Source organism: Erithacus rubecula (assembly GCF_903797595.1).
Source record: "Erithacus rubecula genome assembly, contig: scaffold_358_arrow_ctg1, whole genome shotgun sequence".
Taxonomy (NCBI): domain Eukaryota; kingdom Metazoa; phylum Chordata; class Aves; order Passeriformes; family Muscicapidae; genus Erithacus; species Erithacus rubecula.
Genome location: NW_027635974.1, coordinates 35242 through 50693, shown reverse-complemented (window position 1 = coordinate 50693; position 15452 = coordinate 35242). Strand labels below are relative to the sequence as shown.

The following is a 15452-nucleotide window of genomic DNA, read 5'->3' as shown; positions in this document are numbered from 1 at the left end:
TGCTGGCCACACTATTCCTGATACAGGCCAGGATTACATTGGCCTTCTTGGCCACCAGGGCACACTGCTGGCTCATGTTCAGTTGGCTGTGGACCAGCACCCCCAGGTCCCTTTGTGCCTGGGCACTGTCCAGCCACACCGTCCTCAGCCTCTAACCTTGTAGGGGATCATTGTGGCCAAAACGCAGGACTCACCACTTGGACTTGTTAAACCTCATCCCACTGGACTCTGCCCACCCATCCAAACATTTCGGGTTTCTCTGCAGAGCCCTCCTCCCTTCCAACCAATCAACACATGCTCCCAGCTTAGTGTCATCTGCAAATTTACTGATGGAAGACTCAATGCCCTCATCCATGTCATCAATAAAACTACTGAACAGACCAGGCCCCAGCACAGACTCCTGGGGGACACCACTGGTGGCTGGTCACCAGCTGGGTGCAGCAGCTTTCACCACTCCCTGGGCCTGGCCATCCAGCCAGTTCATAATCCAGCACAGAGTGCTCCTGTCCAAGCCATGGGCTGCCAGCTTTTTCAGGGAATGCTGTGAGAAACAATGTCCAAGGCCTTGTTGAAATCCAGGTACACGACATCCACAGCCTTTTCTGCATCCACCATGGGTCACCTGGTTCTAAAAAGAGACCTGGTTGGTCAAACATGACCTTCCCCTCCTAAACCCGTGTTGGCTGGGTCTGATACCTGGCCATCCCATAAGTGCTGTGTGACGGCACTGAGTATAAACTGCTCCATAACCTCACCTGGTACTGAGGTCAGGCTAGCTGGCCTAAAATTACCAGCATCCTCTATTGTTGGGGCCCTGGCTATATTGCATGATTATGAGAGATTTTGACCTCGAAAAAGGAACTAAGAGAAAGAACAAGAAAGTAACAGTGCAAAGCCATCACGATATGGAGAAGTGCTGGGCAACAGAGTGAAATAGAGTAGCAGAAGCAAGCGAATGAAAAAGTACATTAAAGTAGCAAATAAGTAAGTAGATGTGCAGGGAAAGTATAGTAAGGTAGCAAATAAGGAAAAAGGATGTGACTAAATCAGGGTGCTAGATTGCTTGAGCCAAGGGGTGGGTAAGATGCCGTAAAAATGCGTGAAGCCAATCAACAATTAACAAGCAATATGTGGACAATGCTTAAGAACCAATCATGTTAAAGGCGCTTGTGGCATGCTATGCACATTGCAACAATGTTTTAGTATAAAAGAAGCACTGTGCGACTAATAAATCGAGTTAGACTTGCATCACATTGATGTGTATGTCTTTTCTCATCTCTCCATGAAGACCCTACCCTAGCAAAGACACCGACATTTGAGCTTTGCAAAATTCAGAAGACTTGCAAATTGCACTGTTAAATTATTCAGGTGGCGGTTCTATTAATTTCCCGGGCCACCAATCATTGCAAGCAAAATTAAGTTTTAGAGAAAAACCTATGCAAAGTGAAGAACCTGTAAGTGCTCTAACTCTCTTCCCTGATGGATCAGGGAAAACACAAAAATCAGTTATAGTATGGTAAAATCAAACAACCAAAACATGGGAGTTGGATGTACACTATAGGGCTCTCCTGAGATGGTTTAAATGGCCACAGTTGTTAGAGTGTTCCAGCTCTTTCCAGAAGCTTTGCATTTAATTCCAGATCCATCTCATGTTGCCAGTATTGTCAAAGGAATAGAAGGATCACTTTTAAAGGATGTAACAAATGATACCAGGTATCCTTGGCTTTCATGTCTTGATACAATTTTGCAATACAGAACTAACCAATATTTTGTATTTCATATCAGGGCTCATTCCTCGCTTCCAGGATTCTGGGCAGAAAGAAGTGCAAGAGCAGACAAACATCGGCCAAGCATTTTCAACAAGCAAAACTGAGTCATGTCTTTTTCCATCCAAAGGCACAAGCCCTTGTGCAAACGTTTCGCATCTCTGAAGGTCAAACAAAAGCAATTATTGGTGCTTGCCCCGATTCTCAACTTGCACAACCTCGTCTTTCTACAGGAGGTACCAACCCACGAGGGTTGCAAAGCCTGCAACTACGGCAGACAGATATCACCAAATACCCAGCTTTTGGGAAATTTAAAAATATTCATGTGTCTCTAGACACTTTTGCAGGTGCAGTTTTTTCTTCTGTCAACACAGCAGAAACAGTCAATCGTGTTTGTCAACATTTTCTACAATCTTTTGCTCCATGAGATGTACCTCAAGAAATACAGACAAAATGGTCATGCATACACAGCTCAAAAATTGGCCACATTTTTAATGGACTGGGGTGTTTGCACACTTTTGGAATTCCCTACTCACCCAAAAGTTATGCAATTTTTGAAAGGACACATCACACTCCAAAATGCGTTTTAGAGCAACAAACCAGGGAAATGGCCCAAGCAACACCTCAGATGAGGGTGTGTAAAATTTTATATGTTTTAAATTTTTTAAGTATCTCATTTGCAGAACTCACAGGATGTTTTTGCTGCCCTGCTCTTCATTACCTTTTGGCTGGAAATGCAATTGCCCTTTCTTCCTCATGAGGAAAATCACAACTGGACAAAACCTGGCCAAAGGCCAGTGTTCCAAGGGCACAGTAGGTTGGAGTTGATAATACAGGGAAGAGAACTTTCCCAATTTCAAACCACACCAGAACACCCACAGGAGGGACTTTCCATCTTTGAGCAAGAATGGCCAATTCAGAAATGAACAAGAGCAATATTCCCTGGGCGACAAGGAAGGAAATTTTACAACAGGCTTGGGGGTGTCTAGCACCTTTATTCTGAATGTGGCTGCGAGCTGACATTGAAGAAAGCAATGCTGAAGTGCTCCTGGTCATCCCCTCTGCTTCCTACATCACTTTGCTGCAGGGATGACAGCAATCAGGCTTCAGAAGAGGCTGGAGAGAGGCTCCGCTAATTCGAGAAATGGATGCTGCCCAAAGAAAAAAAGAAAGAAATGAAACCAATGTAAATAAGACAAAGGAAAAATTCACCATGATTTTCCAAAATGAACTTTTAACAGGGTCGAGCTGCATTCTGAGGAGCCCAGAAACACACAGACACAAGAGGCAGAGCACAGATGGACTCAGCTCTGGCTTGCAGGAAGAGCAGTGCCTGCCTTGGCATGCCCCCATTTCCTGTGCTGACTGGCATCTTCCTCCACAGCAGGGGCAGGCAAGGAAGTGGCCCGGTCACCAGCTCCCTGTCTGCCACAAAACCTGGCAGCAAACCTGCAGCAGTTCTCATCTACCTGAGTGGGCCAGGCAGCACATGGGGCTGGCACCAATCCTGCTCAGCTGTCCCTGTTTGGCTGGCAGAAACCTCTAAGAGTGGGACAGGAGGGACAAGCTGGGTGCCCTTGGATGCTCACAGTCACCCCAACACTGCACTCCCTTCCCACAGAGCAATCAGGAACCGCTTGGCAGGGATTGCATCCACTGTGCTCATCAAGCCCCACTGCCTGCCTTCACTCCCAGCACTGCAATACTTCAGTTCCTTTGCTACCACGGAAAACTGAATACACCACCCAAGATCAAAGGAGGGCCTCAGAACTGAGAAGAAGGTGGGCGCTGCCCTCTGAGGAATGGCTGAGAGAATTGGGCTTGCTTAACCTGCAGAAGGGCAAGCAATGTGGTGATGTTTCAGTATTTGAAGGGGCTTCTGAGAAAGATGGGAACACATCTATTAGCTGGGCCAATTACAAGAGGACAAGGGGGAATGGTCTAAACCTAAAAGAGAGTTGATTCAGATTGGGTCTAAGGTAGAAATTCTTTACCAGGAGAGTGCTGAAATACTGGTACGTGTTAGCCAGAGAGCTGGGAGGTGCCCCACACTTGGCAACATTCAAGGACATGTTGGATGGGGCTCTGAGCAACCTGAGCTACTTGAAGATGTCCTTGCTAGTGACAGGAGAAGAGGACTAAATCAGGACCTTCACTGGTCCCTTTTAACCTCAACCAGTTTTGGACCCAAACTTGGTTTTCATTTGAAAAGCACCCATAGCACAGATTACTATGGGGGGGGACCCATCTGATGCCCTGAATTTTGGCCAAGGAGCAAAGGCTGACAGGGGACAGCTGTTTGGCTTGCAGCTGCTTTGCATTGTACCTGCAGGAGTTCCTGGGCAGAACCTCGCCTGTCCACGTCCATCTGCAGGCAGCAGCCCAGAAATTCAGACAAGGCAGAGGGTAACCTGAGCTTGTGCAGATCTGGTGCCCCTCGCTTGCCTATCAGGTATTTAGCCTGAAGGAAAAGGAAACAGGAGACTCTATGTAATCCTTCCATATCCTGAAGTGCTCCCCTAGACCCCATATTTTAAGCAGCATTCTGCAGTGGCAATTTCTTGCCTAGCAGATGGTAAGAGATGAGCCTTCCCTCCCAAAAGAGAAAAGGCCCCAGTGCAGCCCCAGCTATTTCAACCTTAAACAGTCTTGTCTTGGAAGTTTATGTAGACCCCAGGAACATTTGTACAAATGGGCCTTGGTGGAACCAGTTCAAGCTGTGGGAATGGGATTTTGTCTAATGGTGATGGACCAGAAGGACACTGGTAGCTGAGCGTATTTGCACCTTACCCTTTCCTTGGTTTTCCAAATATAAGGAGCCCTTCCTTTGGCCATTTCTATTCCCAAGATGCCAAGGGACCAGGTGTCCACTTTGGGGCCGTACGGCTCTCCTCTCACAAGCTCGGGTGCCATCCAGCAAGTGGTCCCGACCACCGACCTCCGTTGACTTTGCTCACGGATGAGCACAGCACAGAGGCCAAAATCAGCTGAGGAGAAAAACAAACACTGCTTCAAGTAGGAAACCAAGGAAAAGAGTGCCTCACTCTAAGGCTCGGAATGCAGTGGTGCATTGAGCTGCAAAAGCAGCTGTGCTCCCTTTTCTCAGGGCTGCAGCCAAGCACATTGTCCACTTAACAGCCCCCCAGGACTCACACCGTGGCTTTTCCTCATCCACCTGACAGCTTCCATTTTAACTCCCCCTCCTGGCAGGAGCACACACAAACCAAAGCCGCTCTTGACACTTTGTTTCCTCTCTAGACCTCTCAGCACCTTGCAGCTGTGCCCTGGCTTTGCAGAGTGCCCTGTGTGCTCTCAGCAGCACCACTGCCGGGCACCTGGCAGCCACCCAAAAGCAGCCCCACACCGCCCCGGAGCGCGGCGCCTGACCAAGAGCACCCACCCAACTTGACGGAGCCATCGCGGCCCAGAAGGATGTTCCTGCTTTTGATGTCTCTGTGGATCACCTGGTTGGCATGAAGGAAAGCCAGGCCTTGCAGGCACTGAGAGAAAAAGAAACAGGAGGGCAAAAGTTACTGTAATCTGATTGCATTCCATGCTTTACAGAAAACTGCTTCTGAAGCATTCCCAGATTCTGAAGATTCCCAGATCTCACAGGAGCAGTGAGTGGGTGCTGGCAAGAGGAAGAGCTTCTTGCTGCAACCCTAGGAGAACAGGATCTTTCCAAAGGAAGGCATATTCATTTCTGAGGGGGAAACATCAGTCGTTACAGGAGACTGTCCCCTGCAAAGCCAGCCACACTGACTGCTGCTGCTGCTACAGCAGATGCGCTCTCCCCATCCTGAGGACAAACCATGACATTCCAAGAGAGGGAAAGTCCCTGCTTTGGGTACCTAGGGGATCGCTGTCAGGTGGGAGAGTGGAGGACAGGGGTCAAAGTAGCTCATTTGTCAGTTTTCAGCTGCAAGCACCATGATGGGTGCCATGCCATCCTTTGAAGTGGAGACCTGTGAGAGTTGAATCTCTCTTTGACTTTGCTGTTTGTTTAAAACTGGGATATCTAGAACCTTTCTGCATTGCATTTTTTGCACTTAGAGGCAGAAATTGAAAAAGAGACAGAGAGTTCAACAACAGCAGATAAGTGTAAAGAACAGACTATAGTAAGGGCAGGGACACTGGCAGGCAGTCCAGTGCAGATGCTCATTCTTCTTTGAAGCATGAGAGCAGCACAGAAAGCTGTGAACATGGAATCACGCACTTAGCAGGGCTTTCAAAGGACGAGCCTGTCCAAGGCGTCCAAAGCACAAGCAGGATCCCTTACCTCCCGACAGACAGTTGCTATTTGTCCTACAATCATCCTTTTCTCACTGACCACCTGAGCTAAGGAGCCTCCATCCATGTACTCCAGCACCATCCAGACATCCCCATGTGCAAGGTAACTGGAAGATGAAAACAACAAAAGGGGCTGAATGTGCACAGCTAAATTGTCATATCAAAGAAAAGCCTAGAGTTGAGTTTGAGTATCCAGGTCACTGGTAAATGAAAATGGAATAAAATGAAGACTCGCACCACTTAGGCTATCCAGTGCTTGCAGTCTGTGCTGTCCAAATGAGGAAGGCACATCCGCACAAAAGGAGACGGCTTAGGTGGCAAGTAGGGGGAAAAAAAGGCAGGTTTGTGATGGCAAGGATAAATCTGGAAGCGGACACATCCCAGGCAGCTGCTTCATCATCCTCATACACAAATTCCATCCACAATTTAATCCAGCAACAAGGAGATGCAGTTTCCACAGCTTTTATCCAGGGCACGTGGGTGTGTAGCACTGCAGACAACCTTGTAGAAAAACTTTCATGAAAGTCATACACAAATAGGAAAAGAATTTCAAACCTGGCAAATGATGTATCTCCTATCCTAATCTTTTGGCATGCAAGGCAATGGAAATAGTGGGAATAGTGCAAGGGGAATCATTTCTCACATACTCTCTCTGCACTCCCCCTCTGACACTCAGAAATAATCACGCCCCAAACCAGCAAAAGAACATGCAGCGAGTGAACATACAGGCTGCTGGCTTAGTAAGAGAGCCACACTTTGGGAACAATCCTCGAGCTATCTCTGCCTGGAACCATGAATGTGGACAGAACACAATCTCCTCCCATGCCTTGTACAGAAGTGGATTGATGTTAATAGAAAGATCAATTTTCTGCCAGTGAGTAAAGAGCTTTTAAACTTCTGCCTTGCAAGTATGGAAATGAACATTCTCAGAAAAAGAACAGAACTACTGACCTTTCTAGGTAGGTAACAATATTGGGGCTCTTGTGTAACTTCGTGGCAAGGATTTCTTTTAAAGCATCCTGGCAGCCCTGATGCTGGAGATCGATTTTCTTTATGGCCACCTACAATGGTGTTGAAAGCGTTAGGAACAGACACTACAAGAGCCTCTTTCTTCTCCGCTTGCGAGCCAGGACACCTCGTCAGCCCGGTTAAAAGGGACTCTAAACATCAACCACAAAGTGCTACCAACACTCTCTGCACACACTGACTTTTCAAATGGCCTTTGTTTATCACCACTTTTAGAACTTACTCATGACTTGCTAGCCAAAAGCAATTTTGCTCAGTTTTGCTCTTTGCTTTCTTGTGAAAACAAACTGAAACAGCTGACAATTTATTAGCATTTCTAGGGACCCTGACCAGTGTTTCAGATTTGTTTGTAAATCCAAGCAGGCGTGTCCTTCTCTGAAAGACACCGATGCCATCCTTGCATTCATTCAGGTAGGTAGGAAGGACAAAGTCTCTCCATAATGAAGGGACAGCCTTTGCAGCCAAGACAGGCGGCCCCGAGCTCTGGGCACAGATAACATCCCAAGGGAAAGCGCTCAGGAGCTGCAAAATCCTCATGGGCTGTTGGCACTTACCGCTCGTCCTGTGGCAGAGTCGAAGGCCTTATAAACCGTTCCAAAACTCCTAGAAGGAGAACAGCAGCAAGAACAAAGAAGCTGTTCAGTGCTGAGGAGCAACAGACAGCCCAGGCAGGAGCTCTCTGCTGCCTGCAGTGTCTCTCACACACCGGGGTCTATCTGCTCTTTAGCCAATAGCACAGCAGCCCATCAGCTTTCTGCCATGAGATAAGCTGGGTCCAACGGGAAGAAAAAGGGCTGCTGCACATCTCAAATGTACACACTAGGTTTTGGAAGCTGGGATTTTCTTTGGCTTTTCTTTTTTGTCTGTGCATTTGTCATGCATTTCCAGGCACTGAAACACACAGTCCTGCTGGGCCTTCTCACCACTCTCTTTTCATTCTATCTACACAACTAAGGAAACATGACGCAATCTATTTTATGGTCTGACCACTGAATATTGTTTTCCACAAAACATAGAAAGAAATGCTACTGAGAGCTGTTATCTGGCAGCTTTCAGGTGGGAAGCTGATCTCGCAGTTTTTTCTTCCTCCATTCCTGAGGCCATATTGCTTTGAATCATACAAAACCATGTCTTCTAGGAAAATAAGCAAACTGCTGCCACACACTTGAGGGGTAGCAGGGCTTCCACATTCTGCTCCTTCAGGCAGGCAAGACATTGTCAGCATCCAGTTGTCTTTGATGATGCCCAGTGATCAGTACTGAGGCAGGGACAATCTACATCCGTGGTCTGAAGAGGCTCGCAGCTTGTCCGACTTCCCACTTGATATTAGAGCAGCAAAATCCCTGGCCCAATGGTTCTGTAGAAGTAAGCATGGCTGCACTCACCCACTGCCAAGAAGTTCCCAATCAGTGTATTTCTCTTTTAAATTTCCCATGCTCACAATAGTCCCTGAAAGAAACACAATGCAAGAAGTAAACTTCAAAACAGAGATACTGACTTGCAGAAGACTGGAAACTCAGCTCCACTCTCTGGGGCTCTGAGCAATTTATGGTCAGTTGACTAAAAACCAAAGTAACAATGACAACAACAACAACAGCCCAAGCAGGACAGGCAATTCTGTAGCACACGTGGCCTTCACAGAGTCAGATTGTCCACACTCCTTTGAAGCCTTACCTGAGAGGAAACTAAGGCCATGAAGAAACCATTAGAGCAAAGAGAGATCAGAAAAGTACAGGCACCAAGACAAGTACTTGTCATCCTCTTCTTGGAAATAGACCCTCTCTTGTAAGATTCAACAAAAGATTTCATGCTTGCAAAGATTATATGCACCCTGGGATCTGGAACGGATTTTTATTACCAGCTGCATTTTGTAGAGCAGATAGAATATTGCAAAGTGATTTCCAGGAGAGGAAGGGGTCTACCTCTTAGCAGTTTGCCTAAAAAATGCCTTGACATTTTAAAGAACAGCAGCTCATACTACAACTGAGAGCAGTGGCTGTAAGAATTTGGAGCCTCTGAATTTACGAGCACGCTAAGTTCTGGAGACAACTTTGCCCATTCCCCATCTAGTGGAGAACTGCACTGCTTGCCTTCAGCCTGAGGTGCAGCAGTCTCCAGCACTGGATTTGGCCCATTGAACACAGCCCATGTGTTCATCCCAAAAGGGCACAGCTGAGACAGCAAGCTGCAGCAATGGTCTGGCAGCTGAAATCTCACAGCTAAGGAAGGCTCCAGCCTCTGCAGTCACTCCAGCCATCAGTGGCAGGGCAGGTAAGACAAAAAGGTTGGCAAAGCCCACAAATGGCCACTGACAACCCCTGTGAAGAAGCTAGAGCCAGAGTGAGCCCTGCTACAAGTTGTTGACCTCACTCAAGACAGAGCACCATTGTCTTTGAGTTCAGACACACGGAGGAAGAGATCAATCCACCTTTTGTCCCAATGGCTGATGGCAGACACTGAGTCAACTGGGCTCCGTTCTGTACCCAACCAGTAATTCTCTGACAGCACTGCACTGGCAGCTATTGCCAGTTGCAAGAAGCAACTCTGTTGGTTGTACTGCAGAGACACCAAGGCCTTGGTGTCTTTTCCTAGGGTATGATCTGTGCTGGGATTCAGGCCGGTGCTGAGTATTCCAAGAGTATTTACCGGCTGGGCATGAGCTGTGACAAAGTGCCTGGTACCGGAGGAACATGCAGCAGAGGGGCTGCAGGCTTGCTCCTGACAATTGCCTGCAGGGCAGTTTTATCTGACCACATAGATGTGTCTCCTTGATGCATTTCCTAAATATTCAACTAGCATATCTGAGAGGGACTGAAAAAAAATGTATCCAGTTTTTCTTCTGCTGCTGCATTTGGAAATGATGTCTTCCTCTCTAATTCCTAAGGATTGTTCTAAGAATAAAATTTTTTAACATTTGGGGAGTAGTAAAAAGACCTCTTTCTCTGTTATTTGTGCTGTCACCTGCTGTTTTTTCCAAAGAGGTCGAGCTAACCAAAATGTAGCATTCTTACCAAAATTAACAATAGAAGGAATTGTAGAAGTACTACCAGTCATAAAATCAAGATCAGTGTGAAAGCAGCCCCACAGTCACTCAATTCCCCTGAAGCATTTTGTCTCCAATGACTGGTGACAAATCAGGGGATAAAGGGATATCTAGGAAGCCAACTATTCTGATCAGTTTGGCCAGACTAACACACACACATCCACTGGGTCATTTGTTGTGTTGCAGCTTTCAGCTGCTCACGAAACAATCCAAGCTTTTGCCTTTGCTGCACAGGGAAGCACAGACAAAGCCCACCCACTCCCAGCAGCCCTCAAAGGCAAAAGGAATGCCCCAAGTGCTCCCTGGCTGCCTCCAAGCATAACAGCAGCTTCTGTAGGGAGTCCAAAATGCATGTCTGACACCACAGTGAGCAGGAACATGTGGCACAGCTCATGCTGAGGCAAACACACAACACACTGCTGGATCACACAAGAAATGCACAGGACGTACTCAGGAACTCCAGGTACTGCTCCTCTCTCTCCTGGCACAGCTGTTCTGCCTCCTGGCCTGAGCTGGGTGAACTGCTGGTGCTCAGGTTTTCAGGCTGCAGAGATGAGGCTTCTTTGGAGGATGCTGCTGCAGGGGCAGCTTTGATGGCATGGCCTGCATCCACCTGGGACAAAGAAATTTGTGTCAGAAAGGTGGCTGGCAGAGATGCCCCAGAAAATACAGTTCAAGGGCGAGCCTTTCAGAACAAGAGTTGTGTTAGACTGCAAGCTGAGCTGTCAAGTCAAACCCCACTAAGCAACCAGAGACTCCAGCTTGTCACAGGCAGCCGTGCTAGAGACTGTGAAAGGGAAAAAAATACTTTAGATTTCACCCTGTTCTGAGGATTGCATCCACCATGGACAGAGACAACTTGTTCAGAATCTGCGTGGGTCACCATGTTCACCTGAACAAAGCCCTCAAAAAACAAAAGTGAGCAGCAATAAGCCAGCAGAAATACATTCAGAGGATTGCTGGCCACTGGCCAAAGCACTAGCCCTGCTGGCCAGGGCAGCACATGAGGTTCAGCAGCCCAGCAATTGTCCTTCTGATCAGTTGTGATGGAGAGCACAGAGCCTGGCAGCCAGAGGCATTGCCCCCATCAACCTGCGGCTCTGCTGGGGAAAGGTGAGAAGAAGAGAGACCACTCGTTACATGACTGCACTGCCTACTGCCCCTTCACTCACCTGTTTCTCTTCAGCATGCCTCAACTGCAGCTGCATCACTCGCATCCTTTCTATTTCTTCTTTCTGCCTCTTCTCCATGGCCTTCATTTTCCTCTGAGCTTTCTGCAGCTTGTCCTTGATATTCTGTCAAGCAAAATCTCAATAGGATCTGCCATCATGCTCAAGTTTCTCCTTTTCCAGTCTCAAAAACATGTCCATTCGGCCACATCCTGCTGCTTCTCTACCCAGCTCTAACCCTTCCATCCTAACTCTTCTTCCTGGTGCTCATTGCTGGAGCCTGCCAGGCTCTGTGTTTACAGTGCCTGCACTAGGCCTTGCCTCCCCTTTCATGAGACCTACAGTTCATGTCCCCATTACTGCCCTTCCCTCTGCTACCTGGCTAGTCAGACTCACCTGCCCATTCTCTTGCTCCTCCTTCAGCTCTTCCTTCAGGAGCTCTACAAACCGCTGGCTTTGTTTCAACTTTACTTGCAGCCGGCACAGCTTGCATAAGAGCTCCGCCTTCTGGTGCTGCAGCTGCACAAAAATGAAGAGAAAATGGCTTTAAACTTCCGACACAGAACTTGGGTGGCAGCCAAGACTGATGTGCTCACGCTTTCCAAAAGCATTTTGTTCTCGCTCTTGTGTTTATAAAGGGCCAGCTAAGAGACAATCCCACCCAGACAGTGGCCAGACAAGCAGTGCCCATTTGCTCTAGACTGTCTCTGCCTTAGAGCTTTTCTTATTCACATTGCATGCTGGCAAATTCCTGCTTCATCTCCAGCAGGCTTTTCTCCTGCTCCCTCTGTACCTCTGCCAAGAACTTGTCCCGTTGCTCCAGCAGCTCCTGTGCCTCCAAACGCTGTTTTTCCAGCTGCCTCTCCTGATGAGAAGAAGAAGACACTTCCAGATCAAGTCCCAGTCCAACTCCCCAAAGGAGGAAATGAAAGTTTCATCCCTCCCACAATCCCCCACCTGAAGAGTGCACAGTAGTGACTTTGTGCCCTCCTGTTCTAACAAGTAACTTAGGAGGGTGATCAGCAGGTGGAGGGAAAGGCGATGCCACCTTCCTTCCCCACTCTGTTGGTTGCCCATTTCCTGGCCCCTCTCTCCTCAGGATTTCTTTTCTCAGAGGCTCTGTTCTTAAAATCCCTGTGTCCTTTGGTCAAGGAAAAGCTGCAGCTGGACTGCAGGCTGAGCAAGAGCTCAGCACCCCAATGTCCTATTCACAAAAAAGGCCTCCAGCTGAAACGCCAACAACACGGGACCTGTTTCCTATGGAAAAAGCCCAAACAGAAGACTTCTGTCCACCCTGGAAGGACAGGAAACAAATAATCTTGTTTCTGGGACTGCAGTCAGAAGAAAGGGCAGCAGCCTGCTGCATGGCACGAGGGTGTGAGCAAGATCCTTCCCCTTGGCTGCCTTGCTTTGTGTGGACACCACCCAGCCTCCTGGGTATCTTGGCTTATGCCCATCTTGAAACCGTGGCTGCATTGACTGGCCCAGCACCATCTTCTGAGGCTTCTCAGGCTCTCAAATATGAGCTCTTGAAGCCCTCTGCTGCCTGGCCCAGCAACATGTGGCCTACAGCAGAGCCTTGCAGCCATGCCACCTACTCAGCCTGCTCTTCTGCTGAGCCAGCCCACCAAGCCTGCCTGAACAATTCTGGTGCATATTGAGTCCTACCAGTTTCTCCAGCTTCCTTTTTTCTTCCTCCTGAGCAGCTTGCCAGAGTCTGAGAGCCTTGCTGCACTGCTCTACTGCCCAGCGGAGCTGTTCAGCCATTTCTTCGCGTTGCTGCTTGCTGAAAGATCTTACAGCTTGCAGCTCACGCCGAAGGTCTTTCACATCCTCTGCAAATATGACAAATGGCAGTAGTCAGACACTACACAGGCAGAGAACCCTGCTGACCTTAAGCCCTTTCAGTTCCAGGCAAGGAGGGACCTGCCCCCAGCTCCTGCACTCCTCGGAAGCCCTGCACACAGAGCTGGCTTTGGAGCAGCCGCACCAGGCAGGACGATCACCAGAAACAAAGCGCACGAGGCTCTCACCCAGGATCACCTCCTTGGCCTGCGTGGCTGAACGAACTTGGCCTTCCTGACGGCTCCTGGCCATCTCCAGCTCCGACACGTGCTGCTGAGCCTCCAGCAGGCTGCATTGCAGGCTCTCCTTCTCTGACCTACAAGTTGTGAAGACGAAGAAAAATTGTTTCTGGCACACAGGGGCAGATTTTCCAGGGAACTGTCTCTTGAGATCTCTACACATGAGGATGGAAAATAGATTGCATGGAAACTCAGATATAGCAAGACTATTTCTACCACTTCAAACAGCAAAGCAGGCCCCTCCAGGTGATTGGGCAGTCATAATCTAGCCCTGCAGAGAATGCCCAGCTGTGCTTGATCTCAGCAGCCAAAACTCCAACTGCTCTTGCCTGGCATACCACTCATGGGGAGCTGTGCCCACAAAGTCTCTGCCAATGAGCAAAAGCCCAGCCCCTGCTCACAGCCCTGAGCTCATCGGCATTTCCAAGTCACTCTGCAGATGGACAGAACACAGTGTTCTGCTGCCTGACTTATCACTGTTTACTGCCATTCATATTGCACTTAGAGATACTTTTTTTGCCAGTAGCTCTCTTAGTAAAAGGGACTTAATGACTGCACTGAACCATATATGAAAACTCTCTCCTCCCTCCACTAGCATGAATAAGAAACCAGAAGCTGGTTTTTATCTGAACAAGAACTATCTTGGAAGTGGGACAAGTATTCTCTCATTTAAAACACTGGAATGCCATGAACAAGAACACTTGCTACTTTTCTGTAAATACTAAATGAACCAAAGACCTTGACAAAAATGACTAAATGAACCAAACACTTTCTTTAGAAAAGGAAAAGGGACCATCCAAAGGGAGCTTGATAGGTTATAGAGGTGGGTGAACAAATGAGCAAGAATCAGTGCTCAGCAAGAATCCCCAGAGACTGTTGAGAAGTCTCACTGCCTTTCCCTTCTGCTGCTGTGGCTTGTAAGGAAATCAGCTCCTGCACCATGCTTCGTAAGAGTAAGCTGAGAAGGTTCTCAAGATTTTCAGCATGACCCTCCAGCATGAAGCATCAGTGTCCTACTCACAACATTTCCATGTAAGAGCCACAAAAATAACATTCAGGTCACAGAATCCTTTTCTTTTTCTTCCTGTCTCATCACCTCTCTATCTGACAAACTTTTGGAGAGCACACAGGAGGCAGTAAATCCTGATGTAGCGCTTATCACCTTTGTAATTATGCACCTTCAATAATGTCCCACCCAGGGTCCCCTCCTGCCCTTACCTGGCCTCTGCCAGCTGCTCAGAAAGGCCTCGTAGGTCCCGCTCTGCGGCTGCCAGTCGGGCTTGCAGGGCAGCGTTCTCTTGCGCCAGCACCGCCTTGTCCCTGCACACCTGGGACAGTGTGTGCCCCTGGCCAGAGAAGTCCTGGAGAAGCCTCTCCAGAACCCTGGGGGCTGGCTGCTGTGGGCGGCAAACCTGGAAGCAGGGGGACACCATTTTTGTAGAGGAACAACAACAATATCCTGGTCTTAGCTTGGTGACAGAAGCAGCATTCAGGGTGGTCTTGCTAGGACAACTCCCTCTGCCACTGGTGCTGCCGAGGAATAAGGTGACCATACCTTTGGCATTGCCAGAGGAACCTCTTCCTCAATCTGCTTCTTGGGAGACTGAGATTCCTCTGCTCTCTCTTCAAATGCCCAATGGATTCTACAGCAAGGGGACAGATGAGAAAACAATTAATAGCAACACAGACTCCTTGCAAAAGCAAGACTACACACAATGTCCAACATGGGGCAGTCTACATCACTTCCAACAGGCCTCTTATTCTACCTCAAAAGAATTCTGGGATTCCCTCCCGAGATCTGCATCTCTCTTTGTCATTTGTGTAGGGGACAGAGTCACCAGTGAGAAAGTCAAACAGGTTTCCAGAAGCCACAAAACTTTTCCAGAAAGCACAGGTTCTCTCAGTTTTACACCTTCCTACCTGCTGGGTCCTACACTCCTCTCTGATGAAGATACCAGACTTGCTAATGTTCTCCTTTGGCTAAGACAGCCTTGCCCAGATGAGTACTGCCACAATGACTCTTGTTTTCAGCAGTGCAACAAGAAAGAGCCTGCAGGCTGTAGCTTGGGGAGGA

The 15452-nt window shown here is 48.2% G+C and overlaps 1 protein-coding gene across 3 annotated transcripts; it reads right to left on the bottom strand.

The window, feature by feature from the left end:
• Positions 1–2755: 2755 nt before the first annotated feature.
• On the bottom strand, positions 2756–14955 carry LOC306816085 (serine/threonine-protein kinase PAK 3-like). 3 transcript variants are annotated; one of them, XM_079332575.1, is made up of 16 exons: positions 14934–14955; positions 14597–14790; positions 13328–13455; positions 12963–13129; positions 12088–12159; positions 11673–11813; positions 11298–11420; positions 10576–10738; positions 8468–8531; positions 7637–7685; positions 7008–7117; positions 6046–6163; positions 5167–5266; positions 4557–4753; positions 4093–4227; positions 2756–2917 (listed from the first exon to the last, which is right to left on the bottom strand). In XM_079332575.1, exons 1-16 carry the CDS (start codon positions 14940–14942, stop codon positions 2873–2875), a joined length of 1815 nt encoding a protein of 604 aa, XP_079188701.1. In that variant the 5' UTR covers positions 14943–14955; the 3' UTR covers positions 2756–2872. The 3 variants fall into 3 exon arrangements, with proteins under 3 accessions (XP_079188701.1, XP_079188702.1, XP_079188703.1); XM_079332576.1 differs by having other exon boundaries at positions 11691–11813; XM_079332577.1 differs by lacking the exon at positions 14934–14955 and having other exon boundaries at positions 13338–13455; positions 14597–14688.
• Positions 14956–15452: the final 497 nt, after the last annotated feature.

Coding starts and splice junctions, on each gene's coding strand:
- LOC306816085 (XM_079332575.1), bottom strand. Junction 5,267..6,045: donor TAGCAACTGTCTGTCGGGAG/GTAAGGGATCCT, acceptor TTTTTCTCTCAG/TGCCTGCAAGGCCTGGCTTT. Junction 2,918..4,092: donor CTGCCCAGGAACTCCTGCAG/GTACAATGCAAA, acceptor TTCTTTGGGCAG/CATCCATTTCTCGAATTAGC.